Source organism: Rhinatrema bivittatum, chromosome 9 (genome assembly GCF_901001135.1).
Source record: "Rhinatrema bivittatum chromosome 9, aRhiBiv1.1, whole genome shotgun sequence".
Lineage (NCBI taxonomy): Eukaryota > Metazoa > Chordata > Amphibia > Gymnophiona > Rhinatrematidae > Rhinatrema > Rhinatrema bivittatum.
Genome location: NC_042623.1, coordinates 19,305,092 through 19,331,776, shown reverse-complemented (window position 1 = coordinate 19,331,776; position 26,685 = coordinate 19,305,092). Strand labels below are relative to the sequence as shown.

General features: G+C 44.6%; 1 protein-coding gene across 6 annotated transcripts in view; it reads right to left on the bottom strand.

Annotated features, from left to right (window-relative positions):
• Window positions 1-980: 980 nt before the first annotated feature.
• Window positions 981-26,685, bottom strand: part of MKLN1 (muskelin 1) — a 315,844-nt gene continuing 290,139 nt past the window's right edge. For all 6 annotated transcript variants that reach the window (XM_029616983.1, XM_029616986.1, XM_029616984.1 and 3 more), the window contains 4 exons: window positions 25,920-26,059; window positions 20,897-20,999; window positions 18,606-18,660; window positions 981-2,361 (listed from right to left, as the gene is read on the bottom strand). In XM_029616983.1, coding sequence (XP_029472843.1) covers window positions 2,240-2,361; window positions 18,606-18,660; window positions 20,897-20,999; window positions 25,920-26,059 — 420 coding nt within the window. In that variant the 3' untranslated portion in view covers window positions 981-2,239. The remainder of the gene's footprint in view (window positions 2,362-18,605; window positions 18,661-20,896; window positions 21,000-25,919; window positions 26,060-26,685) is intronic.

Sequence of the window (26,685 nt, the reverse complement as noted above, 5' to 3'; positions counted from 1 at the left end):
TGTTCTCCATTACCAAAAGTAAAACAGTTGTAGAAACCCAACTCATTGTTCCTACACTGCATTTGACAGGCATAACACCAATTTAAAATTCCTGCAATAAACATAAGATTATTCTTTTTTAATCATGAAAAACAAAGTTCCTTTAATACATATGAATTTGAAATATCTGCATTTGTATGTAATGCAATCATTTTGGTGCACGCTCTTTTGAAGGGGGATTTGAAACGCACAGAAAGAATAGGTGCAGACCTCTGTAACACGCCACCACGACAGGACACTTACACGTATAAATGTGAAAATGTGTGCAATGATGTGTGAAATGTGCGCGCCCAGGTCAAGGTGCTACGGCCCCCGTGGGGGCCACGGAAGACAGTCTTTAAAACGAGTGGCCACAACAGACTGGCCAGGCGGCCACACGTACAGGTTTGGACATTAGATTAAAATTTACGTTGCGAAAGATCCATATATAAATACCTGCTATACAAAGAACAGTAATAACACGCTAAGACAGGTAACACGGTATGTGTGTCACAGTGTTCCCTAGTGCACCGCACTAAGCTAGAAGCCATGTTAAATTGTGTCATATTATAGCAGTTTTGCCACGGGACACTTGTGACAAACTGATATTTAATAAGTGCCGAGACTGTCTGCGCAGCTCTTAAGAAATACTGCACTTTGTTGAAAGCTTTTAATCTTTTGATCCTGGTCTACGCTGCACTCCGCTGGGCTGTTTTGGTCTTATCAGAGGTACTGGCGGGCGCCACAAGCCAATTCTATTGCTTTTACTGCTGCCCTCCCCCAAGTGCACTCAGAGATTTAAAAGTCATAGAAGAGGACCTGGAGGAGCCAGAGCAAAGCAGTCAAGGATGAAATTAGCGAAGCCGAGAATCCAAAGGAACTGTTTATATCAAAGAGCTACCTGAGGAGGATGAACCAAACAACTGTAATTTACAGTTTAACTCTGAACCTGAACAGGAAAAGAAAGAAAACTGGATTGCTTTTATTTGCTTTTGGAATTTAGGTTACAGGTTTTATGCGTATAGGGACAGTTTTAGCTTATGTTGCTTCTCTCTCTGTCATCTGCCCTTTCCAGATAGGTAGGCTAATACATGCAGATTTCTCCACACTGTTCATGATAGTAATTTACAAAAGATTTCTATTGTCTTTCTTTGGAAACTTGCCAGCTTATGAAGGCAGTACAGGCAGTTCAGTCCTGCAGAAAGTTCATGTTGATTTTTCCACAATAAGAAATCCGGGGCTGAGAGAAGAATGCATGGGGAAATCTCCCCCCTCCCCTCCCCCTCCCGAAACAGTCAAATAAAAACTGGACTGGACAGGACAAAGATGTCCTGCTCTACAAGAAGCCGTTACGGCCAGCCTACTTCACAGGAACAAGCACCAAGAGGTACACTGGCAAAATGGCACGAAATCAAATATGAAGCAATCGGGATTTACAGGTGTCATCCAGGCTCATAACGCAGTTGCTTCAACATTTGTATTCCCAGCTTAGCAGCACATCCTATGCACCTTTTTGAAAACTTTGCAAAAAGGTTCAGAATTTGGTTGTCAATTTCCTGGCTTCGAAGGCCGCTAGAGAGCATCAATGTTCAAGCATCCAAAAATAAAAGAGATCTTCCTTCTAGAGATGCGACAGCCACTCTGCCAGAGGCGAGACCACCATCTCGCCACTCCAGCCCATCGATCCTCAGAGAAAACCGTGACCAAACTGAATCCTGAGTGGTCTTCAGTTTCACAACTGCATACTTGTAACAAACATGTCACCTTCATCATGCTCCAGTGTCTCACCGAATTACAGAGCAGCCAACAAACGGCTAGCAGTTAAATGCTGGTTATCAGAGCTAAATATCAACAAGCAGGGGGTCCTAACAAGGGGCTTACTTTGAAATATGCTCCTCTTTAAAAAATAATAGGCCTCATGATTTCATTTCTCGTTTGCTTTTTTTTTTTTACATTCAGTGTTAAAAGTTGAAGTCAGAAAAATAGTGTTTACTTGGATGTCTGCCAATTCAATTTTATTGGCCTAGTCCAACCAGTAGGGTACCCACAGGTGTTTGCCACACAGGTATCTTAGAACACTCCTTCAGAAACTGGATAACTGTATTCCAGCACGCCAGCCCAGCAGTCAATCAACAGTTAAAAACAAAGCAAAAAAAAAAAAACCCACAATACTGAAAGGGATTGAGTTTCTTCTTCTTCTGTGCATCCGGGGGCCCTTCCGTTACAAGGTAATGAGGTCAACCAGATTTCCTTTGGGAGGGGTCATGCTGTCTGGAAAGAAGTTCACCAGCGTGTCGAAGAGTTGCGTTCGCTGAGTGTAGGTATGGTCAACGTCGGAGAAACCTAGTGAAAGCCCCAAAAACAATTACAAAATGAACGCATTTTTGTAAAGGGTTTGCTAGAACCACGTCACTGAGCGCAAAAAGATTTTTTGGAATCTTATTACTTTCTGGGATCAGCATTTTAAAAATGTCTAAGTGGAACAAACATTTGGAATTATAATATTCATACAGATCTGACTTCACAATGGGTGCCTAGGATGTTACAGCAAGATATCTTCTTTTTAATGAGACCATATCGCAAGGTAAGTTGTATCAGCCTTGTGAACCTGCTCTTGAAATTCTCTGGGAATGCCAATTGGAAAGCTTTATGCCAAGTTCCTTAGGGTTTTTTTTTATAATGGACAAGTTCAGCCACCAAATTCAACTCATTCCGACCCTGGGCCATGGATCCAAGAAGATATCTTTAGAGGTAACACACACACACAAAATAATGGCAAAACAAAAGATCACCAGGTCTATCTTGTCTGCCCTGTTCCCTTCCTACTGCAATAATGCAGAAACTATTTCATTGATAGCTGTACCACCATTTCCCATGCTGTTTTACATACATTCACTGGCTGGTTCTGCTGCACTGTAGGTATGCAAATTTGTCCTTACTGGTATGTGATGTTATTGGGTTTATTGTCATGTAACACACTGATGTACGCCACTTTGGGTGACCTGTCTATGGTTGGAGAAACAGTCAAGGTACAGTTTTTGCTTCCAATTCCATGGACAGAATTTAGCATTGACCAAGAAGTACGCTCTTTCTGTTAAGAAAGACTTTTGCACATCACACCCAGGGCATCATCCTTCAGCCTCTGATCATGTCCGACATACAGTGGCTATTCAAAGTCTACAATCCCCATGAACATTATTCACATTTTGTTGAGACAATGTGTCAGTCTTGCATACATTTAAATAAGGAGCTTTTTCCCCACTCGTCAACACACCATACACTTTTCAATGACAAATGTGTTTTATTGGGGGACAAAGCATACATAACAGGAAAGACTCAGGAATGATGCCGGGAAATATTTCTTCCTGGAAAGGGTGGAGGATGCATTTGATGCCCTCCGGGAGGGGGTGGTAAAGACAGAATGGTAATAGAATTCAAAAGGGCGTGGGAGAAAGGAAATGAAAACATGGGATAACTTTTCTATTACACCTAAAGCTTACATTTTGGTCTTTATCTGCCGTCATTCACTATCCAAAAAAACAACAAAACAAATTCAATACTTGCTGGAAGCACCTTTGCAGCAATTACAGCTGTGAGTCCATTGGGATAGCAAATGTTGCTTACCTGTAACAGGTATTCTTACAGGACAGCAGGATGTTAGTCCTCACATATGGGTTAATCACAGAACACTTTTGTCAAAGTTTCTAGAACTTTGACTGGCACCTACTGGGCATGCTCAGCATGGCACTAAACCTGCAGCTAGCAGGGGTCCCCCTTTAGTCTTGCTTTTAGCTACAGGAAATGCCAAAAATGAAAATAATAAAATGTAACAAACCCAACACCGCGGGATGGTGGGCGGGTTTCGTGAGGACTAACATCCTGCTGTCCTGTGAGAACACCTGTTACAGGTAAGCAACATTTGCTTTCTCACAGGACAAACAGGATGGTATCCTCACATATGGGTGAGTACCGAGCTGAGGATGTCCGAGTATGCACCAAATGTACCCAAAGACGTGCAACAGGCACAACAACTGGGGTGGAATTTGGTAGAGGGCAACCTGAACCCTAACGGGCAGGTGGAAAGGTGTTGGTACATCAAGTTGCAAAAAGGTTGCGCAAGACAGATTAGCCAAAGATGGAATCTTGTCTTTCAGCCTTGTCTAAACAATAGTGGGCTGTGAAGGTATGGAGAGAACTTCAGGTAGCAGCCCTACAAATATCAGGAAGCGGCACAGAGTGTAGGTGAGCTACTGAAGTTGCCATGGCCCTGATAGAGTGCGCTTGAAGTGGAATGCCTGCTTGCTGATAGCAAAACGATATGCAGTCTGCTAACCAGGAGGAGAGAGTCAGCAGAACCAGGGGTCACGATTTGAAGCTCCAGGGAGGAAGATTCAGAACCAATGTTTAACCAACACCAACCGAAGAGAACATATTACTCCCACTCTCCGAAACCTACACTGGTTACCAATCTACCACAGAATCCTTCACAAATCTCTCACCCTGATACATAAGTCCATCCATAACTATTTTCATCTTGACCTTGAATTCCCTCTCAAACTCCATACTTCCATCAGACCAATTAGAGAAATCCATAAAGGAACGCTACAATCCCCTCCAACCAAAGCTATTCGCCTCGTCTCGACTAGGGTCCGAGCTTTTTCTTTTGCAGGTCCAAAAATCTGGAATAGCCTCCCCGCAGACCTCAGGCTAGAACCATGCCTACTAACATTCAAAAAAAAACTTAAGACTTGGCTGTTCCAACAAGCCTTCTCGGATCCTTCAGACTCACAATAGACAAACAACCTATTCACGAGCTACGGAACCATGCTACTATTTTGTTGCCTATTATTATGATTATCCTAACTCCTCAGATAATATTGTTTCCTGTTTAATCTGAATCCATTACAACTTTTGTGTTTAAGTTATTGCCCTTCTTGGGCCTTCTATTCTTCTTACTTCTAAGCTGTAAAGCCTCCAAGTTTATAGTCCTTGTTTAATGTAACTTACTGCTCTCTTCTGATTATTTTGTACTGTTCCATTTCGGTTACAAGTTTTCTCTATCCCCCGTTCGATGTAAACCGATCTGATATGGTATTTAACCATGAAGTTCGGTATAGAAAAATGCTAAATAAATAAATAAATAAATGTCAGGAAGTATTTCTTCACGGAGAGGGTGGTGGATGCCTGGAATGCCCTTCCGGAGGAAGTGGTGAAGACCAGAACTGTGAAGGACTTCAAAGGGGCGTGGGATAAACACTGTGGATCCATAAAGTCAAGAGGCCGCCAATGAAGAGTGGGTGACTCGCCAGAATGATGGCTATTGCCTGGAGACAATAACTTTATTCAATAAACATACACATGGTTACTGTGACTCCAACATCGCTCTAAGCTTCAACAGCAAGAGGAAATGTGGAAAAAAGGATTTGCACTCACAAAGACGGGAGTAGCTGGCTTGTTACGGCGGTTACTACCCCAAACCAAATAAGCCTGATACTTCACTTTCAATGCATATACAGCATAGTTCTCTGCTTCAACGGCAGGGGAGAAGAAAAACTGATACTTCACACATCCAGCAGAGCTCTCCGCTTCAACGGCAGGGGAGAAGAAAAAAAGGGTTCGCACTCACAAAGCGGGGAGTAGCTGGCTTGTTACGGCGGTTACTACCCCAAACCAAATGTGCCTGATACTTCACTTTCGATGCATATCCAGCATAGCTCTCTGCTTCAACGGCAGGGGAAAAGAAAAACTGATACTTCACGCATATCCAGCATAGCTTCAACGGCAGGGGAGAAGAAAAAAGGATTTGCACTCACAAAGCAGGGAGTAGCTGGCTTGTTACGGCGGTTACTACCCCAAACCAAATGTGCCTGATACTTCACTTTCGATGCATATCCAGCATAGATCTCTGCTTCAACAGCAGGGGAGAAGAAAACCAACCAATAAGGGCTGTATAACATAGTCTGGGAAAAAACAAATGAGCATGGGTGTAGCTTGCTTATTGCGGCGGTTACTACCCCTACTACCCCTAACTAATCAAGCTAGATATTTCACTTGGATGCAGCTCCATCACTGCTCTCTACATTAATGGTGGGGGAGGAAGGGAAATAGAACCAAGAGCTAAGAGAAACAGATAAGTATGAGAGAAAAAATGTGTGAAGCTTGCTGGGCAGACTGGATGGGCCGTTTGGTCTTCTTCTGCCGTCATTTCTATGTTTCTATGTTTATCCACAGGCTGCCCCAATTTGATGGAACGGAAAGAGACAAATAATTGAGTCCTTTTCCTGTGGGCAGCTGTACGGTCTAGGTAGAACGCTAGAGCCAGTTTACAGTCAAGTGTATGCAGAGCCTGTTCTCCTGGATTGGAATGGGGCCTGGGAAAGAAGGTAGGTAGTATAATGGATTGATTAAGATGAAACTCCGATACTACCTTAGGCAAGAACTTAGGGTGAGTGCGGAGTACTGCCCGATCGTGCAGAAGTTTAGTGTAAGGCGGATAGGTAACTAGGGCCTGTAACTCACTAACTCTGCAAGCAGATGTTATCGCCAAAATAAAAATCACTTTCCATGTGCGATAGCGAAGATCACAGGATTGGAGAGGCTCGAAAAGTGGTTTCATGAGCTGATCCAAAACCAGATTGAGGTCCCAAGAAGGGGCCGGAAGGCGCAGTGGAGACGTGAGGTGAAGCAAGCCCTTCAGAAATCGTGTTACCAAGGGTTGTACTGAAATAGGAACATCCCCAACACCTTTATGGAAGGCGGCCATCGCACTGACATGCATTCTGATGGAGGAAGTTTTTAGACCTGATTCTGACAAGTGCCAGAGATAGTCTAGAAACTTCGAGGTGGAACAGGTAAAGGGATCAAGGGATTGAGCATAACACAATGACTTAAACCTGTTCCATTTGTAAAGATAAGATTTTCTTGTGGAAGGCTTCCGTGAAGCAATCAGGACACGGGAAACTGGTTCTGAAAGGTTAAGTGGCTGAAGAATTAACCTTTCAACATCCAGGCTGTCAGGGACAAGGGCTGAAGATTGGGGTGACATAGGCACCTGTCGTTCTGAGTGATCAGAAGCAGGTCCTTTCCCAAGGGAATGTGCCTGCGAATGGAGAGGTCCTGAAGGATCGTGAACCAAATGTACCAAATGCAAAAAGAACAAGCCCTCTCTATATTAAAAACTGAGGAAGTTCTTGAAAAAAACATTGCAGTATTACCAGAAAAGAGAGAAAAAACACAATGCATGCAGTATTTCAAGATCCATAACCAAAAGAAAAATCTAATTGAGATGGATAACTCCAACAGTGGCACAACTACAAACAGAAAGAGTAAAGTGAATAACAAATCTCAACTAATATCTCATAAGGAGTCCAGGAAAAGCAATAACCTTAAAGAGAGTACCTGGAAGGCTATGACCACAAATGCTCATAGTTTGGGAAATAAAATCCCAGATCTGCAGGCCCTAATGGCTGAGGCAGAATTGGACATTGTTGCTATCACAGAAACATGGTTCACAGAATCTCATGAATGGGATACAACAATACCAGGCTACAACTTGTTAAGGAAGGACAGAGAGGATAGAAAAGGGGGAGGTGTGGCTCTTTATGTCAGAAACAACATCCAAGCATCTGAGCTACAAGGAAGTTGGGGTAAAGAAGAAGCTCTATGGGTCGACCTAAAAAAAGATGACGGAGTGTCCATTTATATTGGAGTGGTTTACAGGCCTCCAAACCAAAAGGAAGAGCTGGACAGAGATCTGATTGAAGACATCCATAAGATAGGTAAGAAGGGAGAAGTGGTGATCGTGGGTGACTTTAATATGCCAGATGTAGACTGGAAAATCCCCTCTGCAGAAACTAAAAATAGTAGAGCAATAATGGATGCCATGCAAGTATCTTTGTTCAAACAAATGGTGTTGGAACCCACGAGAGAAGGTGCTATACTCGACTTATTGCTCAATAATGCAGATAATGTCTCAGATGTCCAGGTGGGCGCCCACCTCAGCAGCAGTGATCATCGAACGGTATGGTTTAATATCACTAATAGAATAGGGAAAAGAACCACAAAGACCCGAGTTTTACAGTTCAAAAACACAGACTTTGAGGAAATGGGAAAGTACCTGGAGGAAGAACTTAAAGGATGGGAGAACGAGAGAGATGTGGAGCAGCAGTGGACCAATCTAAAAGGAGCAATCACCAAGGCAACTGCTCTATATGTTAGAAACATAAAGAAAAGCAAAAGAAAATTGAAACCTATCTGGTTCTCAAAGGAGGTGGCTGACAAAATTAAAGCTAAAAGAACAGCATTCAAGAAATATAAAGGATCCCAAAGGGAGGAGCACAAAGAAGAATATTTGTATCAACTGAGGGAGACGAAGAAAACAATCAAGTTGGCAAAAAATCAAGCAGAAGAGAGGATTGCCAAGGAGATAAAAAATGGTGACAAAACATTTTTCAGATACATCAGCGAAAAGAGAAAGGTCCAAAGTGGTATAGTGAAATTGAAAGGTGGTAATGATCAATGTGTGGAGACAGACGAAGAAATGGCAGAAATATTAAACGAATACTTCAGCTCTGTGTTCACTAAAGAAGACCCTGGAGAAGGACCATCTCTACACAACAAGAAACTGGAGGGAAGTGGAATAGATGAAAATCCTTTTACAGTAGAAAATGTGTGGGAAGAGCTAAAGAACCTGAAAGTGGACAAAGCCATGGGGCCTGATGGGATTCATCCAAGGATATTGAGGGAGCTCAGAGATGTTCTGGCAGGTCCGCTGTGTGACCTGTTCAATAGATCCCTAGAAACGGGAGTGGTGCCGAGAGACTGGAGAAGAGCGGTGGTGGTCCCGCTTCACAAGAGTGGGAACAGGGAGGAGGCTGGCAACTACAGGCCGGTTAGCCTCACTTCGGTGGTGGGAAAAGTAATGGAGTCTCTGCTGAAAGAGAGAATAGTGAACTATCTACAGTCCGGAGAATTGATGGACCAGAGGCAACATGGATTCACCAGGGGAAGATCCTGTCAGACAAATCTGATTGACTTTTTTGACTGGGTAACCAAGGAATTGGACCAAGGAAGAGCGCTCGATGTCATATACTTGGATTTCAGCAAAGCTTTTGATACGGTTCCGCACAGGAGACTGGTGAATAAAACGAGAAGCTTGGGAGTGAGTGACAAGGTGGTGACCTGGATTGCAAATTGGTTGACGGACAGAAGACAATGTGTGATGGTAAACGGAACCTTCTCTGAAGAGAGAGCGGTTTTAAGTGGTGTACCGCAAGGATCGGTGTTGGGACCGGTCCTGTTCAATATCTTTGTGAGCGACATTGCGGACGGGATAGAAGGTAAGGTTTGTCTTTTTGCGGATGACACTAAGATCTGCAACAGAGTGGACACGCCGGAAGGAGTGGAGAGAATGAGACGGGATCTAAGGAAACTGGAAGAGTGGTCGAAGATATGGCAGCTGAGATTCAATGCCAAGAAGTGGAAAGTCATGCATATGGGGAGCGGAAATCCGAATGAACTGTATTCGATGGGGGGGGAAAGGCTGACGTGCACGGAGCAGGAGAGGGACCTTGGGGTGATAGTGTCTAATGATATGAAGTCTGCGAAACAATGCGACAAGGCGATAGCAAAAGCCAGAAGAATGCTGGGCTGCATAGAGAGAGGAATATCGAGTAAGAAAAGGGAAGTGATTATTCCCTTGTACAGGTCCTTGGTGAGGCCTCACCTGGAGTACTGTGTTCAGTTCTGGAGACCGTATCTACAAAAAGACAAAGACAAGATGGAAGCGGTACAGAGAAGGGCGACCAGGAAGGTGGAGGATCTTCATCGCATGACGTACGAGGAGAGATTGAAGAATCTAAATATGTACACCCTGGAGGAAAGGAGGAGCAGAGGTGATATGATACAGACTTTCAGATACTTGAAAGGTTTTAATGTTCCAAAGGCAACGACAAACCTTTACCATAAGAAAAAAATCAGCAGAACCAGGGGTCACGATTTGAAGCTCCAGGGAGGAAGATTCAGAACCAATGTCAGGAAGTATTTCTTCACGGAGAGGGTGGTGGATGCCTGGAATGCCCTTCCGGAGGAAGTGGTGAAGACCAGAACTGTGAAGGACTTCAAAGGGGCGTGGGATAAACACTGTGGATCCATAAAGTCAAGAGGCCGCCAATGAAGAGTGGGTGACTCGCCAGAATGATGGCTACTGCCTGGAGACAATACCCTTAGTCAATAAACATACACATGGTTACTGTGACTCCAACATCACTCTAAGATTCAACAGCAAGAGGAAATGTGGAAAAAAGGATTTGCACTCACAAAGACGGGAGTAGCTGGCTTGTTACGGCGGTTACTACCCCAAACCAAATATCCAAATTACTACCTCCACCTTCCTCTATTCCTGATGCCTTTCAACTAGCTTGATCACTCCATTCTTATACTTCACTTTCAATGCATATCCAGCATAGTTCTCTGCTTCAACAGCAGGGGAAAAGAAAAACTGTTACTTCACACATCCAGCAGAGCTCTCTGCTTAAACGGCAGGGGAGAAGAAAAAAGGGTTCGCACTCACAAAGCGGGGAGTAGCTGGCTTGTTACGGCGGTTACTACCCCAAACCAAATGTACCTGATACTTCACTCTCGACGCATATCCAGCATGGCTCTCTACTTCAACGGCATGGGAGAAAGACTGATACATCACGAATTTCCAGCATAGCTCTCTGCTTCAACGGCAGGGGAAAAGAAAAACTGATACTTCACGCATATCCAGCATAACTTCAACGGCAGGGGAGAAGAAAAAAGGATTCACACTCACAAAGCGGGGAGTAGCTGGCTTGTCACGGCGGTTACTACCCCAAACCAAATGTGCCTGATACTTCACTTTCGATGCATATCCAGCATAGCTCTCTGCTTCAACGGCAGGGGAGAAGAAAAAAACTGATACCTCACGCATATCCAGCATAGCTCCCTGCTTCAACGGCAGGGGAGAAGATAAACAACCAATAAGGGCTGTATAACATAATCTGGGTAAAAACAAATAAGCATGGGTGTAGCTTGCTTATTGCGGCGGTTACTACTCCTACTACCTCTAACTAATCAAGCTAGATATTTCACTTGGATGCAGCTCCTCCACCGCTCTCTACATTAATGGCGGGGGTGGAAGGGAATTAGAACCAAGAGCTAAGAGAAACAGATAAGTATGGGAGAAGAAATGAGGGAAGCTTGCTGGGCAGACTGGATGGGCCATTTGGTCTTCTTCTGCCGTCATTTCTATGTTTCTATGTTTCTATGAACCACACTTGGCATGGCCAGTGAAGTGCTATCAGGATCATGCTTCCCTTGTCCTGATGTAGCTTCACGAGAGTCTTCGAGAGAAATGGAAGTGGAGGGAATGCATATAGGAGACTGGTTGCTCATGAGAGGGAGAATGTGTTTCTTGGCTGTGAGTGTTGGCTACGAGTGAGATAGCAAAAGTTCTCTACTTTGCGGTTTTGAGGTGACGCAAAGAGGTCTATGTGAGGATAACCCCAACGTTGGAATACTGAGTCCGCTACTGTGGGGTTGAGAGACCACATGTGCGGCTGAAAGGTGCGACTCAGCTTGCCCGCCAACACATTGTCCACTCCCGGCAAGTAGGTGGCCTTGAGGTACATCGAGTGGGAGAGGGCCTCCGCCCATATCTGTGCAGCTTCCTGACACAGTAGGTAGGAGCCCATCCCTCCCTGTTTGTTGATGTACTACATGGCCACCTGGTTGTCCGTCTGAATCAGGATGACCTGGTTGGAAAGGCGATCCTGAAACACCCTGAGAGCATATCTGATTGCTCGCAGCTCCAGGAAATTGATCTGGTGTTTGGCTTCCTCTGGAGACCAAGCTCCTTGTGTCTGCAAATTGGCGACATGAGCTCCCCAGCTGAGGTTGGAAGCATCGGTGGTGAGAATTATTTGAGGGTCTGGAGCCTGGAACGGTAGGCCTTGGAGGAGATTGATCTGATTTTTCCACCAGGCTAGAGACTGACGAAGTGAGTCTGTGATGTGGACAATGGTCGATAGAGGTTGGACGGACTGAGTCCATTATCACCTTAAGGTCATCTTAAGGTCACCTTAAGAGTCCACTGCATGACTCTCATGGCCAAGCGGGCCATTGGGGTAACCTGTACTGAGGACGCCATGTGTCCCAGCAGGATTAGGAAGTGGCGTGCAGTCGAGCGGTGCTGAGACTGTAGCTGGTGTACGAGAGAAATGAGAGTGAGAGCTCACTGTTGAGGCACAAATGCCTTTGTTTGAAAGGTGTCCAAGTCTGTCCCTATGAAGGACAAAGTTTGAGATGGGACTAAGCAGGATTTCTCTTAGTTGATGAGAAATCCTAGTGAAATTAGAGTGTGTAAGGTAAGATGTAGGGACGACAGAGCAGCTTGCTGAGTGGAAGCCCTGATCAACCAATCGTCTAGATAGGGGTAGACGTGAACACCTTGAGTTCTGAGGAAGGCTGCTACTACTACAAGGCACTTGGTGAAGACTCGTGATGCAGATGCCAGGCCGAATGGTAGCACTTGGTACTGACAGTGCTTGGGGCCTACCAGAAATCTCAGGAATCTGCGATGAGATGGAGTTATTGCAATGTGTGTGTACGCGTCCTGGAGGTCTAGAGAGCAGAGCCAGTCTCCTCTTTGGAAAAGAGGAAGGAGGGAACCCAAGGTTACCATCTTGAACTTTTCTTGGTAGAGGTATTTGTTGAGGGTATGTAGGTCCAGAATTGGACGAACGCCGCCTGATTTTTTGGGGATTAGAAAGTACCGGGAATAGAATCCTAGGCCTTGTTGGGAGTAGGGCACTGGTTCTATTGCTCTGGACTGGAGGAGGAGGGAAACCTCCTGTTCCAGGAGTGGTGAGTGGTCGGATGTTCCCCAGTCAGCCGAGGTGGGGAGTCCGGTGGGATGGAGAGAAAGTTCAGGTGATAACCTTGAGAGATTATAGCAAGGACCCACTGGTCTGAGGTGATTGTGTGCCACCTGTTGTTGAAATGGCACAATCGACCTCCCACTGGTATCTGAGGCAGTGGAAGCTGGCTGCTGCTCTCTATGCAGGAGTCAAAAGCCGGAAGAAGAGCCCGGCTGAGGAGCTGCTTGTGGCTTTTGTTTACGAGGTTGATGAGACTGGGCCTTTTGGAAAGGCCTCGTAGAATGACCTCTAGACTGAGGTGGATAGGACTTCTTCGGATGGAAGAATGACTTTTTAGTATCCTTCCTGAATGGCTGTTTGGAGGAATACTCAGAAGGCATCAGAGAGAGTTGGCGAAGGGTCTCAAGATGCTCATTGAGTTCCGCCACCATCCGCTGAATCTGTTTGCCAAACAGATTGTCTCCTATGCAAGGCAGATCAGACAATCTGTCTTGTACTTCAGGGCGCAAGTCCAAAGACTTAAGCCAGGCCCATCTTCTTGCCGAAATAGCAGCTGCAGATACTCTGGAAGCAGTGTCGAAGATATCATAAGAGGATCTTATTTCATGCTTCCCTGCTTCAAACCCCTTGTGTACCAGGGTTTGAAGCTGTTCCTGAAATTGCTGAGGCAGGGACTCTGCAAAGTCTTGTATCTGCTTGAATAAGACCCTATTGTATTGGGTCATATACAGCTGATAAGAGGCGATCCGAGAGATGAGCATTGATCCCTGGAAGACACGCCGGCCAATAACATCCAGGAATTTCTGCTCTTTACCTAGGGGGAAAGAAGAATGGGCTTCTGAGTGTTGTGCCCTCTTTTGGGGCAGATTCTACAACCACAGATTGGTGATCCAGCTGAGGTTTCTGGAACCCTGGGGCTGACCGTACCAAGTAAGTGGTATCTGCCTTTTGGTTGACTGGGGCTACGGAACCAGGATGTTCCCAGTTCTTTTTGAGAAGATCCAAAAGAACCTGGTGTATAGGGATGGAGGTTATTTCCTTGGGAGCACCCAGGAATTGTAACAATTCCATCATTTGGTGCCTATCATCCTGTTCAGTCTGTAATTGGAAGGGAACCAATTCAGACATTTCCTTCACAAAATTTATGAAGGACAAGTACTCTGGAGGAGAACGCTTCCTACTTTCAGTAGGAGAAGGGGGCGACGGCAAATCATCGGTGTCTTGAGATGAATCGTCAGTCCAGGTGTCATAGGGATCAGCACCTGTCCCTTTAGGAACCTGAGAAGGACAGGACGATGGTATTCCTGAAGGTCCTGGTCTAGGCTCCGAAGGCATCGAGGGGAGTAGTGGAGGCAACAATGAAGGCATCGGTGCAGGCATCGAGGGATGGATCAGTGGCGCCGATGGCCGCATCGGCATCGATGGCTGAGGGCATCGGCAGAACTCTCGATGGAGGAATGCAGAACGGTGTTTCTCCTTCCGATGACAGAGTAAGCGGAGAAGGCACCGGAGCCATCGGTGACCCTGGATCCATCAGTGGAAAAGCAGCTATAAGTGCTTCCATCTTCAAGAGCAGTGGTGCCAGCGCTGCCGGAATGGGATCAATAGTTGGTTCCGGAACCGGCACAGATTTCGGTGCCGGAGGAACTTGGAATTTGTGCATCGTCTTATTGATGGCCTCCTGAACCATTCGGTCCAGTTCTTCACGGAGACCTGTCGCAATCAGCCCCGGCTCCGGAAGGGAAGAAGGAGGCAGAGGCATAGCCGGAGGGACCACTGTTGGTGTCACGGCTTCCGTCCAGGTGAGGGTTGCCTCGGTGACCCGTCTCAGAAATGGTCGATGCCTTTTCTGGACGGGGGTCTCTTCGATGGCGACTCAGAAGATGGCGAGCTCGATGATTTTCTTTCCTCGATGGTCCGAGACGTCCGGTGTCGATGCCGATGTTTCTCTCTACAATCTCCTCAGTCCTGAGGGGGAGTAGAGGTAGTCGAAGGCCGAGAAGTCGTCAACACCGGCGGTCATCGGCCGGTGGCCGATACTGGCACAAAGTGGATGGTGCCGGTTTGGATGACGTCGATGCAATAGATGGTGTCAGAGTTTGAGAACGGAAGAGAAGTTCCATTTTCTCCATTCTGGCCTTGCAACCTTTTGGTGTCATTAAGGCACATTTGGTGCAAGTCAGGACATCATGCTCACACCCGAGACACATTACACAGACTTTATGAGGGTCAGTTATGGACATGGTGCGAGTACAGTCCGGGTACTGAAGGAACCCCGACGCCATGGCCTTTGAAAAATTGAGCCGTGGTACGGTCGACGGCCAGTAGGCTGCAAGGGCCAAATTAGATAGGAATTGACCGAAAATGGGTAAAAACTTACCGGAGTACTGCGGAGTCAAAAATGTGAAAGAGGGACCCCTGTGGGGTATGAAAGTTTTTAGTAATTCCGTGAGGAAAATTCCTGTCAGGAATCTCTGTGGAGCTCCTTAACCCACGTGGCTACTGCTGAGCGGAAAAAAGAAGACTAAAGGGGGACCCCTGCTGGCTGCAGGTTTAGTGCCATGCTGGGCATGCCCAGCAGGTGCCAGTCAAAGTTCTAGAAACTTTGACAAAAGTGTTCCGTGATTGGGCTCCATCCTGTGATGTCACCCATATGTGAGGACTACCATCCTGCTTGTCCTGTGAGAAAGATCTTCACCAACTTTGCCCATCTAGGATTTGTCAACATTAGACTGGTCTTCTGTACAAAACTGTTCACACTCTGTCAAGATCCTTGGGTACACTGATGGACAGCAATCTTCAAGTCATGCCACAGACTCTTTTTTTATTGCATTGTCGTTAAGGCTCTGACTGGGTTACCCTGTCAGATTTACCTTTTTGTTCCTTACCCACTCCAATGTAAATTTGGCTGGGTGCTTTGAGTCACAGTCATGCTGAAAGGTGAACTTCCACCCCAGTTTCTGTACTTTTTGCCATTCACTGTCCATTCCAGCCTTTGCTGATAAGAAACATCCCCTTAGAATGCTGCTGTCACCATCATGCTTGTAGGGATGGTGTTTATCAGGATGATGTGCTGTGTTGGGATTGCGCCAAACTTAACCCTTTGCATTCAGGCCAAAAAGATCTGTTTCAGTTTTGCCAGATGACAATGACTATAGTATCCTCTGAGTGCTGGATTCAAGGAGGGCTTTGAGTAATGGTTTTCTCCTTGCCACCCTATCAGATAGGCCAGATTTCTGGAGTGCTTACAATATTGACAACACATGCACACTTTGGAAGCCTGTAACTCTTTCAAAGGTACCACTGGCCTCTTGGTTGCCCCCCTGATCAGTCTCCTCCTGGTTCAGTCATTTAGTTTGGAGGGACAGCCTGATTTAGGCAGGGTCTTGATAGGTAGAAACAAACTGTATGTCCGTATGATGTATTCTTATACCATAAATTCAAAATAACATCATATTTAATTCCAATAAAGGATGGCTGTTACCGTGTAGTCTTTTTGTTGCAGAGAAAAACCTCATAAACAAATGGCGGGCTTTACTTCATTAGCCCAAATTGCCAATCATGAATATGCAGTCTAGGTAAGTCTTTGGACCGTCCATAAATTATAACAATTCAGTGACGGTCCAAAGACTTACCTGGACTGCATATTCATGATTGGCAATTTGGGCTAATGAAGTAAAGCCCGCCATTTGTTTATGAGGTTTTTCTCTGCAACAAAAAGACTACACGCTAACAGCCATCCTTTATTGGAATTAAATATGATGTTATTTTGAATTTAGGGTCTTGATAGGGTCATATACCTTCTGTTTCTTAATAATCATCTTGACTGTGCTCTGAGGGATATTCAAAGACTTCACATTTCTTTTATACCCATTCTTAGATCTGTCTGTCCATAATCTTGTCCCAGAGATTTTTTTGATAGCTCCTTGGTGCTTGTGGTTGAGACTTTGCTTTGAAATACTCTAACCAGCAGAGAGAACCAATAGAAACTGATTAATTTATCCTTTCATTTGAATCAGTACAATTGAATAAAAGTGGGGTCAACTTACTTGGTTTGTGCTTTTGAAGGCAACTGCGTACAACAGAGCTGTAAATATTTGGGATTGCTACAGAAGTACAAGAACGATGGGCATTTAACCAAGCAAGCTATTTCACATTTTTATTTCTATTCCCTTTTCCACAGAATTATGGAATACATTTTCATTTGGCAGTTATTTACATTTTTATATTCCGCTTTTTGGCACTTTAAGTTATGGGACAGATGTGTGGATACATGGAACAAACATTGTTTGTGAATATTTTGGAAAGGCAGCATAGATTCTCTATAGCCACTATAACTCTCCCATTGTGAATCCTGTAATATGCTCAGTTCAATACATTCCATAATCCTTTCATCTAGTATTGAATCCATTAACTGCCCCATTCTCTCCTCCAGGTTCCTATTTTTATGGAGTAATTACTTCTGTCTTTCTTCAGTCCTCGGGAACCATTTCCAATCACTGGTGCTGCTGGTATCTCTAAATTCCCAGGCCATATCCTGTCTCGCCTTGCTACTCCTGCTTTGCTTGAACACTAGTTTCATTTATTTGACAGCACTTGTCTATGGTGGAAGCAGCAGCAAGGCACAGGCACCGCTGTAAATATAATCAAACTTGAAAACTAAAACTTCCATAAAATTACATCCAAGAGGAGATTCGTAAGAAATTAAAGTATTTCAAGATCACAGTGTACTGACTTGTAAAAGTATGTTCCTCAACAATTAATGATATATTTCTAAAGTGCAAGACATTGGTAGCAACTAAATCTACCATTTTCTTCTTTGGCAATCACTACAATAAGCAGGCACATCATGCTAGTGTAGTTTCACCTCTACCACTCAGAACATAGCCTAGGCTATTTCAAGGCCATCTTTCAATTTTATGTTAAAATAGTTCATGTTTGGCACGGTTGTGCAACAAAAAGCTAAGAATTTGATTATAAACTCTTCTTCCCATTTTTAAGTCTCCTCCATTAAGTTACCCTTCAACTGTTCCCAGACTGTGCAAATGTCAGGTATCAGAAGAAGATTAGTACTGTACTACCATATTTATGAAGGTGTATGGTAGTGGGAGTTACTTGCAGGCAATGTCCCCTGTAAGCTGTGGGTGTATGCATGACTCTCCGCCCCCCCCCAAAGGGGCTGTGAACTACCTCTGTAGCATCTCTAGTCAATTGGATAAATGGAAAATCTAACCTGAGGCTTGACCCAGGAATCTTTCGCATTGAGATGGCCCATCGTTACATTCCTTGATGCTTTGCTCCTAAGCAGCTGCTCTTATTCAAGAACAAACCATGAAAGACACTTATTTTTAGCAAAGATCAAACATGATGGAAAAAAATCCAAAACGAAAGTAAGCAAAAGGCCACAAAGTCTGTTTAGATTCTTTGCTGAACACAGATAGTACTAGGGGTACCCTGACGAATCCAAGCAGGTGCCAAGTACACAATGTGGATGATTTTCAAGATTACTGCACCGAAAATAAGACTTACGAGGGCTCCACAGATACTTCCAATGCAAATTGCAAAAGCTTTCCTCTATCATAGTTTGTAAAAAAAAAAAAAAATGCTGCTCACAGAAATAATAAATATAGCAATGAATTTGGCTCACGTGGGAAGCATCAGCATAGGCAGCTGTGTCCGATTACTTACCTAAAGGGGTAAAGTCTGAGTTGGACTTGAAGAGAGCTGAGGCAAGAAGCTGAAACTGAAAATGAGGAAGAAGTGAATTAGCTGAATAATGACGGCAGTGAAAGCAAAGAGATTACACAATGTGCAGAGGCTTCATCACGATCACTCTTCCAGAAGGATCTCTGAGCAAGGGCTAAAAATAGCCCATCAACTGCTTTCCAATGACCTAATGAACCCCAGTGATCAATACAATACTGTGAGTGGTTCTTAGGGATGCATTACGAGTAACATGACAAATTATAGAGAAAAGGCTAGCAATAACCTCTATGTTACTTAAATATTTTCTCTGCCATTAATGAAGGGAAGAAGCCTGTGCGTATGTTACTACCAAGTTTCAGCAGCGAAGTGCATAATGGAAAATGAATATAATACAAAAATCAGCAACAGCAATTTCCCATGAACTGCCATATAATTCTGGGCCGGGAGATTCATTTCTGAGCAAACTATAACTATCTAACGTATTGGGCAATCGCAGAGCCGAATTGTCATTCGTTTCACATTTTCTTGGGTAATGGATCCAATATTGGAGGAAAAAAATGTACTTTGTCGTCAATCTTTGGCCTTTTATTTATTTACTTTTCGATGAAGTCTTTCAGCGAACGCTGCCTCGGGGTTAATGCGGGTTTTCAAGTCTTCTAGTACTTAACCTGTGAAGAACTCATCTGAACATCCTTCTTCTGGGGTGGATGATTTTTTTTTCTCTCTCACCACTTTACTGAGACAAACAGGGACTCAGAAGACCTTCAACTGGCTACCAATTTCAACTTTTGCATCTCTCTGCATTCCCCCTTCCCCCAATCATGCTCAGATCTTAGTCTGTCACCATAGTGTAACTGCTTTGGAAAATGGGGAACAGCAAATACGGAAAAACAACTTTGGTGAAAGTCGTCTTACATATTTGGGCTGGATTTGTCTTTAGCAAAAGGAAAAGATGCTTGTGGTGTCTGTTTGGGCAGCGGACATAACAAACGAGGGCTGAGCCGTGTCTTGGAAAGGGGCTGCTGGGAAAGCTTTAAGTGGAGAGTCCACAAAGGCAAAGAAAGGAGTGAGGGGTCCCCCCCCCCCCCAAAGTTAAAAATCCTGCCACCTGGCTTTTTTCGCCCTTCTCCATCCTCCATCCTTTAAAGGCAATAGTAATCCACCCTCATGTTTACCCCACATCGCCCAAACCATCCTCCGTGCCAGTTTGAGGAATTCGTTAATCTGGTGCCTTGGTGGCTTTATAGCAATTATCTAAAGTTACAAACGTACGCCCCTTCCCCCCCGGTTAGCGAGTCCCTCGTTCTGCACGGCTGAGTGAAATAAAGCTCGATTTTTAAACTCCCGCGCACATGGATGCGCTGATTTTGTATCGGCATGCGTGCGGGGGGGGGGGGGGGGGGACACGACACGATCCCACTTTTTCTCAGGTCCTATCCCCTTAACTATCCTTCCTACCTAGATTTTAATTTTGTTTCTCTGATGAGCACTGTCCCAGTCGACCCCCGCCCTTCGGCACGTATCAGGATGCGCGCGTGGCCGGGCTGTTTGTAAAATGCGTGCACGGCCCGGCCACGTGCGTTTCCCCCCCGGTTTTTGTGAACGTGGCCTTTCAAAATTTGGCCCATAATGCCTGGCAAGGGGGCTGCACTTCCTCTGTCTTTTAATCAAAAATCTGCTGAATTCAGCCAGACTCCTCAGGGATATATTACTAGGAACGATGTAGGTAGGGGTTGATAGCAGACGCTCCTTTAGGATGTAGAGTACAAAACACACTCTCTCTTTTATTAAGGAGCCGAGAAGCAGGGCTGGCCAGCTACTGGTATGTCTTGCAGGGCAAAGGGTCCTACCTTTTTTTTTCTTGTTCTTTCTAAAAGAACAAGACCTCAATTGATCCGTACCTTACTGGCCATTTACTATCAGACCTCACCAACACTCTGTCAACAATCTCCTTCACTACATTAATGCTACAACATTGTAAATAATTTGCTCTCGATTAAACTCCTTCTGCTACTTTCTCTTCTGTTCCCAGTTGTACACTTCCCTGTTTTATTGTAACTGCAATATTCTACCCATGCACTTGTTAAAGTTTTTTGCATTTTTTGTATTTCTCTTTGTTTTTCACACCCTGTTAAATGTAAACCAGCATGAAGTGACACCTGTCATGAATGCCGGTATAATAAAAACACTAAATAAATAATAATAAAAAAAGCTCAATGCAGGGAGGTTATTACCTAAGCTCTAGCAGCTGTGGCACAGAATTTCAGCCTTACCTCTTTTGTCTCCTCTGGGTTTGAATGATCCACAGTGACATACAAATCATTCTGTAAGTATTTTAGTGCAGTGAGAGGCTCCGTCTGGGCCCTTTCTTCAAACCTGTTCAAAAGCAAGAGACACGCTGAAATGCTTTCTGGGTTTGACAGGCAGGAACGCAGTGAAGCACAGATAAGAGAAGCAGCGTATGGGAAAGTTTTGTCCTGCTAAGATATTTTCTATTAACTGTGTTTAATAATGATGGGCACCAGATATGCCTCCACCATTCTGGAGAAAAAAAAAAATACTAGTTAAAAGAGAGAGCCAAGTGATCTTACATGCAAGAATCCAGTGGCAGTTTACCACCGGCAATCTGTGGCGCTCCATTCCTACTGCAGACTGCTGACATTACTTTAGCATAAGAACTGTAAATGCTCGACTCTGGATCAGAGGTCACAGCTCAGAAATATTTTGCAAAGATGGTGGTGTGTGAGGGAATAAACAATAGCTGATCATTAGAAAGGCCCATGTTTCCACCAATACACACACACTAGGAAAGGAGTCTGCAAGCCCCGTTCAGCTACCGATATGCTACCCCCACAGTACTGCATCACAAATTGAAGGGTCGCCTCACTTTTGCAATGCAATTCCAAGAAAACTGTTCATCAAAACAAACTTCATTACTATGCCTAAAACTTCTCATTTGACAAAGTAAACTTCACCATGCCAGGTAAAAATCTACAAAATATTCATAAGCTGAAGTCTCTTCTCCTTGATACTACATTATTCTGGGAATTAAAGATACCTTAACATAGTAACATGGTAATGATGGCAGAAAAGGACCAAATGATCCACCCAGTCTGCCCAGCAAGCTTCTTACAGTAGTATCATCTGCCATGCAGTTTACCCTCATGTTTCTCTTACGGACAGTAACTGCTGTTCCGTGCAGTCATCCCCAAGCCTTATGATAAACCATTAAAAAATTCTGCTAGCAACATTTTTAATGGGTGATGAGCCTTCTTACATAGAAATGACGGCAGAAAAGGACCAGTGGTCCATCCAGTCTGCCCAGCAAGCTTCCCATGGTAGTATCTACCGTGCTGCTCCATGTGCTTTGCTTATGGACTTGGCTGTAGAAGCAGTCCTCTTTATTTTTTCCTTAATGTCTGTGCAACAGTACTCCAGACTGTAAAAAACAAAAGTCCTGGCTCGTGTTGGTCTCTCTGAATCCAAATTCCTCTTTACTTTCACCTCCCATCCCCCTCCTTCGAAGCAGAGAGCGATGTTGCAGCTGCATCAAGAGCATCAAGGCTTATTGGTTAAGGGTAGTAATGCCACGCCTTCTGTTAAGAGTAGTAGCTGCTGCTCTGTGAAGGGTACCCCCATGCTTATTAGTTCCCCAGACCGTAAAAGCCAGGGCCCCTCGTTGGTTGCTGTCTAAATCCAATTCCCCTTTTCCCCTGCCATTGAAGCAGAGAGCAATGTTGGAGTTGCATCAAAAGCATCAAGGCTTATTGGTTATAAGGTAGATTTTAAAAGGAGCACTAAGGAGATTCCCCTGGGGCCTATTGCAGCTGTAATATGTGGTGATTTTGAGATCCTTAAAGAAGTGAGACTGGAATGCCGTGTAATTAGTTTATTTAGAAATTATTCCTCCTAGTTGGGTTACCCATTCTTTAGGAATACTGGGTTCGCCCTTCTTTGGTGGACTTGGCGTTAAAGTATGCATTTCTTATTTTTCCTCTCAGTGCATATAAAGAAATAATCACAGGATGTGCATAAACGAATTAAGGAGTTCCGCTCAGCACTGTAAAACCATGCATGAATACCAGCGTCTGGTGCATGACACGCCAAGGGTCCGGCGGCTTCAAATTCATATCAAAGATAAGGCAAAGATCCCAGGAATGGTGAAGGGGCAAGGCATGCTAAGGCAGCAGAAGGTTTCAAAGACTCCCAAGCCAGCAGCTAAATGCTTTCATCATGCCAGCCTTGTTGCTTAAGTTTCATCCTAACACCACAAACTTTTACATTTAATGTCTTTTTCCCTTTAAGAATACTAAAATGTAATGTTTGCATTAAAGTTTGCTGAAGTGCTTCCCAGTTGGTTTTATAGTCCTGCTGTTACAGCTAGGTCAAACTGTACCTCCCTTAAGTAGCTGGCTAAAAATCATTTTAACATTGTTAATGCACATGCACAGCAGCTTTGAACACTCAAGATTAACAGTTCAGAGGAAAAATAAATCACACTGTAATCATCCTATTGTCTTATGCCAGAGCCTGAAAGCATCCTGAGCTTTTATTTTACTGCAGTGACTTTTTACCACCAGGGGCAAAAGGGCTCTCTCCTAGCTATTGTTTAGTAAATTCTCTATTAATGGCAATTACTGAGACTAGTCCCATTAAATCAACATACAATAGTCAAAAACCAAGACTAAATTAAAGTCCAAAAATCAAAGCACCTCTGAAACGACTCCTTCATATAATAGAGCTTCCCTGTAAGTACCAGGATCAGTCCACCCTCTGTGAGTCCTCAGTATCTTTCTGACTCCAGCAGATTGGAGTAGGGGAACCTTGGCTTCCCCTGTCTTGAGGACACTTTATCCTCTTTACTTCTTCTTTTGTGTTGCTTGTGCTTAGGATGGATCAAGTTAAACAGAAAAAAAAAAAAAGCATAGGGAGTACCTATTGGCTTGCAGACAGTTCTGTCTTCACTTCTCTCCCTCTCGCAGTTCTTCCTCTGATGGGGTAAGTTTTCTGGGGTTGACTTTATTGTGAAATTTGTTTCAAAGTCTCTCTCCTAGGTACCTTGAATTTGGGGGGTGGATGTTGGAGGTTTCAACCTCTCCTCTCCCCCCTCGCTGCGGCCCGACTCACGGCCCCCGAGACGCGTATTCCCCAGGGCTGCTGCAGCAGAGAAGTCACATTCCTCTGCTGCCACTGACTGGGTCGGAGGTGAAGCGGACGCGTTTTCCCGCTCCCCGCGGCGTTGTCCCGGCTCCACAGCGACTCTGACTCCCCCCCGAGCATCATCATGCAGAGGGCCTCTCATTGCTCGGCGTGTGGGGAACCTGGATCGCGGTTGTTCCGCGAGGGGGTGTGTACAAGGTGCCTCTCCTTGGTGGGGAGGGCACCTCTCAGCCGCCGGGATGTCTTTTTTCGCGCATTTCTGGGAGCAGGAGCAGGCCCCGTTGCCGCTTCGTGCGGGAACGGTGGCCATCTTAGATTCGGAAAATCGCAGGCAGGAGCCATCAGGGGAAGACAGGGAGGATTTTTTGGATATCCCCCCGCCGATTTTAACTCTGGTTCCACCCCTGGGACCCCAGACACAGTCGGGAGATTCTGCTACTCTGCCCCCCCCCCCCCACGGGTCCCCCTCCCTTCTCTGCGGACTTTATTCTACTCATGCACAGTGCCTACCTGGCAAGGCTGGGCCAGGCTACGGATCCCACAGTGGGACCCCCCTCACCCAAAGTTCCCAGGGCAGCGGATACGCCCTCGGGGGTCCATGACCCAGTGGGGGGGGCATCAGGGGCCACCCCTGGGACCTCCAGGGTGCGTTTCGCCCTCCCACCGGCAGAAGGGGCGGGCCTAGCCCCGGATCATGCTGAGGATGACCCCCTTCCTAGCCAGGATGATCCCCTCCTCGTCGCACAGATGGAAGGAGATGACCCGAGGGTGCTTCAGATTTTTCAGAAGGACGAGACCGAGTTTAATGCATTCGCTTAACAGCTATTCCAATTTATTTTCTTTAAGGAACACTAAGCATTAACTAGGCACAACTTCTTTAATCATAGGTCTTAATTATTTTGAAAAACTTTTTTTTTGAACTAAAAATGTGTCCTTAACTTAAATGTGTGGAAAATTACACTAACATAATAAAATTATAGCGCTTGTCTTAATTGAATTTTGCATACATAGTGGTTGCTCCTCGCTTTCATTTAGAATGCTGGATGTCTTTCTTCCACTGCAACTTTTTATAATGTTCAAAGTACAAAGCCCAACATGCTGTGGGTTTTCATTCTTCCCCTGGGGCAACGGAGATCAACTTTTAATTTCAGCATTCTCAGCGTATCTGGAAAGAAAATATAGCTCCACAACCCTTGAAACCTTGCAAATTACAATGCCTTGCTTTTTAATTACTGAGACTAGCCACGATGGCTGGGCTACAACAACACAAGCTTTGGATCAAGAGCAACTACTGCACTGTTTCTATGCACCATATCTTTATATTAGTTATGTTATTATTTAGTTCTTTGACAATCCAGAATGTCAGCTGGGCAATTTTTACCCCATTACACTTAATGAAATAGAAAGACACATTCCCACCAGATGTTCTGACACAATCATATCCATGTGACTTCTTTAACTTCAACTGATCTTGCAATCCCTGCTAGAGTTACTGAACGCAAGGACAGATCATAATGAGAATTCACAAAGGTGACAAACTACTTGGTCTTCCTCGTTCTCTAGGACCATAGAAAACAAGAGCATAATTTGCATGACATCTACTACGACAGACTTTTGAATTTCAAAGCTATTGTGATCGCTTTCCTATCAAGGTCAGTTTAGCAATTCTCATGTCAAGAGAACGTGAGTGCCCACTCAGTACAGAAGGCTCTCTCGGAATTCGATGAAGCACATGAAAATCGTGAATGAAATTCGCTGTATTCAAATCCTCCTGCCTGCATGGCAAGTCCAGGCACAACAAGACCAAAGGGTCCATTTTCAAAGGGTTTAGCTGCCTAACATTGGGGATGCAGGTATTTAAATTGGCTCCGGCCCCTTTGAAAATAGACTAGGGCTGAATTCCTAAATTTAGGGACCTATTTTCACAAGGTACCTAAATTTAGGTCCCTAAAAAGTAGATAATTAGCAGAAGCCATGCAGAGAAGAAAACCATATAGAACAAACTTAGTCTAAGTTCATTTCATTTCCTCTTACTTCTATCTCAATAGACGTCTACAGCTATCTTGCAAGTACATGAAAATACTGAATGAGGCCTTTCGTAAAGAATCACTTTCAGATTCATGGTGTTATACATGCCTGTGTTTCCTAATGAGGTATTTGCAATGTCTCAGCAAGTATTCCTTGGAAGGCCGGCAGAGTTTTAATGACCAGAAATCGTCCAACCTCATCTTTGGAGAGCACGATTTGCCAGGATTCCCACCAAACAAATAATGAACCTGAACAACGAAAGATGAAAGCAATACCCAATTTAGATTGACTCCGTCCTTTCCTCTAGCTCGATTAAGTTTTCCTATCACATCTCTTCAGAAGCTGGAATGGATACCACAACTCTCTTTGTCAGCACAAGGGCTTTGCCTTTTATTACAATGCATTTACTTTTGGGTGATCGACGCATAGTAAAGAACAGTACTACATGGAGTAAATGTCATATGAAATTCAACAAGTAGTCAATTAGAATCAAATACTAGGATAGATCATCATAAAAATAATATGTGAACCATATTAGGTGAATTTTAAAAGTCTGGCACGCTCCAAACCCAGGAGGCACACTATGTCTGGCTTGCATGGGCTGCAGGGATTTTAAAAGGTGCCTGGGTATGCGCATATCTCAATGTACGGGCACAAGTGAGAAAACCCAAAAAAAGGGGCGAGATGTGGGAGGGCCATGGGCGTTCTGGAACTTTAACATGAAATGCGTGCGTTAAGTATTTGTGCACACAAGCACTCGCCGGAGTCCCCTGTCACGCATACTATGGATGGCATGTAAGTAATAAAACAAACAAACAAAAAAACTAGGCTAGTCAGTGGGGTTTTAAGGGTTGGGACTAACAGGGGGAAAAGG